Raw genomic sequence first — 2779 nt, forward strand, 5'->3', positions numbered from 1 at the left:
GGCCCAAGTGTCAGGACCACACTCACCCACAGGTGTCCTGTGTGAAGAGGGGATTTCAGGAGCCAGCCTGTGCTGGGTGCATGGGTGCTGGTGTCAGGCAGTCTTGGTTCACAGACGACAGTGGCACTTACCAGCCGCATATCCTAAATGAGTCGCTCAACCTCTCTAAGTCTCCATTTCCTATAAAAAGGAGATTATATCCCTATGTGGTATTGAGAGTGGCCCAGCTCCTCACTAGGGCTTAATAAACAGTGTCTATTATGATGCTTCTGTTCACAGTGACTTTACTGGGACAGAATCTTGTTTAATTCCAACAAGCTCTTGGGGAAAGGCTCATGGTTTTGCAAGCATTACTCCAGGCTGGAGGTTAAAGTTTGATTGCAAATTTACTGATCCACTGGCAGAGGGAGTGTGGATGCCCTGCAATAGCCCCCCTAGGATAAGATGCTGCCACACCATTTGGAGAAACACAAAATCAATGCCCACCCTTCATATCACTTGATCTACAATGAACCAGTAACAGAGTGAACCTGCAGGGGCTGGAATGATTGTGCCAGCTACCCAGAGTTTAAGCAACCTGCCTAAGGGCACACAGATCACATCCAGAGGTCTGAACCTATAGCAAGGCTGTCTCACCTCCTTGCCAAAGGTCGCTGATTATGAGGTCACTGAATGCTGAGTCCTGCCTATCATTATTCACAGCTGGAAGGGTCCTTTGAGACAGTCTAGCTGTGCTTCTGGCGGCAGAGATGGGAGACTGAAGTCCAGAGAGGTCACAGAGCTGTGCAGAGGGATCTGACTGCCTGCTCAATGCTCTCCCCACTGCTGAACACTGAAAGGGAAATAACCACTTTTCATGCTTTGTTATTTGATGCCAGGTCTGCCCATCACTTACAATGATCCCTTCCATGGGGTGGGATCTCATGCTTTGGGAACCTCCATCCCAGAGCAGGGTGGACTGGCTAGGATCAGGAAAACCCCTGGCAAGTTCAGGCCAGGAGCATAGGGACAAATGTGCCCATCCATCCATTCAGTAGTGGAGAACAGAAGGAAGGATGGGAGGCAGAGGCCTGAGTTTGCCGTGGTGCTCTTTCGGAGAAACGTTAGAGAAACGCTGCCTAAGGACCATCGTGGGGACCAGGACAGGAAATGGTGGGGGAAGAGGGAGTCGGAGGATTGGTGAAGGTCACATCCACCACCGGTCTCTGCACACAACTCCCAGGATCCTGCCATGCCTGGGACGTGAGCGCGAGACTAGGGTTGCACACGGGCTCCGGAAAGGGTGAAACTGAAAACAGCGCGGGGGCCGGGGGTGGGGAAGACAGCGAGAACACAGAGGCTGGGTTGCTGGAAAATCCGGGAACAAGGTGGCTGCCGCCCTCGGGAAAATCGGGAGGGGCGGACAGGGAGGCTAGGACACCGCGTACTTCCTGGCAAACAGTCCCTACACGCGAGCAGGCACCAAACTCGGCTCTCCGTGCGCAGATTGGACCCATGCGCACTGGGAGAATCCTGCGCTCGGCCCCGAGTGTTGCTCACAGCCCGGCCCCGGGCGCTGCGGTCGGGCGGCGCAGACGCGGGAAGGGTGCAAGGAGGGGGTGGAACCTCTGCGCCCGGGCCGCCTCCTCTGGGAACAAACACTGCAAGCAGGCTCCTAGGGTCGACACGCCTTCCACCAGCTCAGGTGCTTCTTGGCCGCTTGCTTTCCATCCCCGGCCTCACGTCGGCTCCAAATGGACCCCAACTGCTCCTGCGCCACTGGTAACGAACCCCTGGCTCTGGGCCTTGGTTGCCCGCTACTCAGGCACAGGACAGAGTGGCCCTGCGGTTAGATGAGGAAGAATTTTAAATTTGAGCACAAGTGGACGCCCGCAGTTCACCCAGTGCTTTCTTCCTCGCCAGGGCAGCGACAGCATTTTTTCAATCTATTTTTTTTTCTATTTTTTGGCCGTACCACTCGGCTTCTCGGAGCTTAGTTCCCTGACCAGGGATTTACCCCAAACACTAAGAAGTGAGAGCGCTGACTCCTAACCACTAGACCGCCAGAGATTTCCAGCCTCTATTTTTGAAGGGAGAGTACACAGGCTCCAGGCTGTCCTTGTTGAGGTCACCCAGCAGGTCAGGGGATTGCTAGACCGGGACCCAGTGTTTGCAGGAGGCCTCGGAGCTGCCAGGACTTGATGGGAGGAGCGGACGCTGCCTCTTTGGGGTTCAGGCCGTGGGCCCCGGCCCCCAGCCCCAGTCGGCCTGGGCTGGGTCTGGAGCCCGGGACCTTCCCTGTGGAGTCCCATCAGGAGGGGACCTACTCTCCTCGGACCAGAAGAGAGGAGCTGGGGCTTCTCTATCCGCCTGAGTGGACACGAGCTCCCAGGGCTGGGTCCTGACAGAGGAGGAGGGCTCAGGGAGGCATCGCTGCTGACCGTCTGCTGTAGCTCCTGCATCCCTGTCCCTGCTCACTGCTGGCCTTTCCCTTCCCGGCAGGCGGCTCCTGCGGCTGCGCTGGCTCCTGCACCTGCAAAGCCTGCAGATGCACCTCCTGCACGAAGAGTGAGTGTGCGGGGCCTTCTCTGGGAATGCGGGGTCTGGGCTGAGTGCGAGGAGGGAGCCCAGAGCTCAGCAGGCAGGCAGGAGCAGGACAGTGACCAAACTTCCCCGCACCCCCCTCACCAGGAAGGGATTCACAATCAGAGCTGGAATCACCTTCGGCGTGACCGAGACCCAGGCGCGCACTAGAGAACAGGGAGACTGAGGCCCAGACGGGTCACCGACAAACCACCTC

General features: G+C 57.3%; 1 protein-coding gene across 2 annotated transcripts in view; it reads left to right on the forward strand.

The window, feature by feature from the left end:
- The first annotated feature begins 1453 nt into the window (after positions 1-1453).
- LOC114889753 (metallothionein-1E-like) overlaps positions 1454-2779 on the forward strand; it is a 13510-nt gene continuing 12184 nt past the window's right edge. Inside the window, exons 1-2 of one of the 2 annotated variants that reach the window (XM_029213311.1) lie at positions 1454-1684; positions 2482-2547. In XM_029213311.1, the coding sequence (XP_029069144.1) occupies positions 1495-1684; positions 2482-2547 (256 nt within the window). In that variant the 5' untranslated portion in view covers positions 1454-1494. Of the gene's footprint in view, positions 1762-2481; positions 2548-2779 lie in introns of both variants that reach the window. The other variant, XM_029213320.1, reaches the window with a different exon arrangement.

Source organism: Monodon monoceros, unplaced genomic scaffold (assembly GCF_005190385.1).
Source record: "Monodon monoceros isolate NGI ecotype Baffin Bay Population unplaced genomic scaffold, NGI_Narwhal_1 Super_Scaffold_10, whole genome shotgun sequence".
Classification (NCBI taxonomy): domain Eukaryota; kingdom Metazoa; phylum Chordata; class Mammalia; order Artiodactyla; family Monodontidae; genus Monodon; species Monodon monoceros.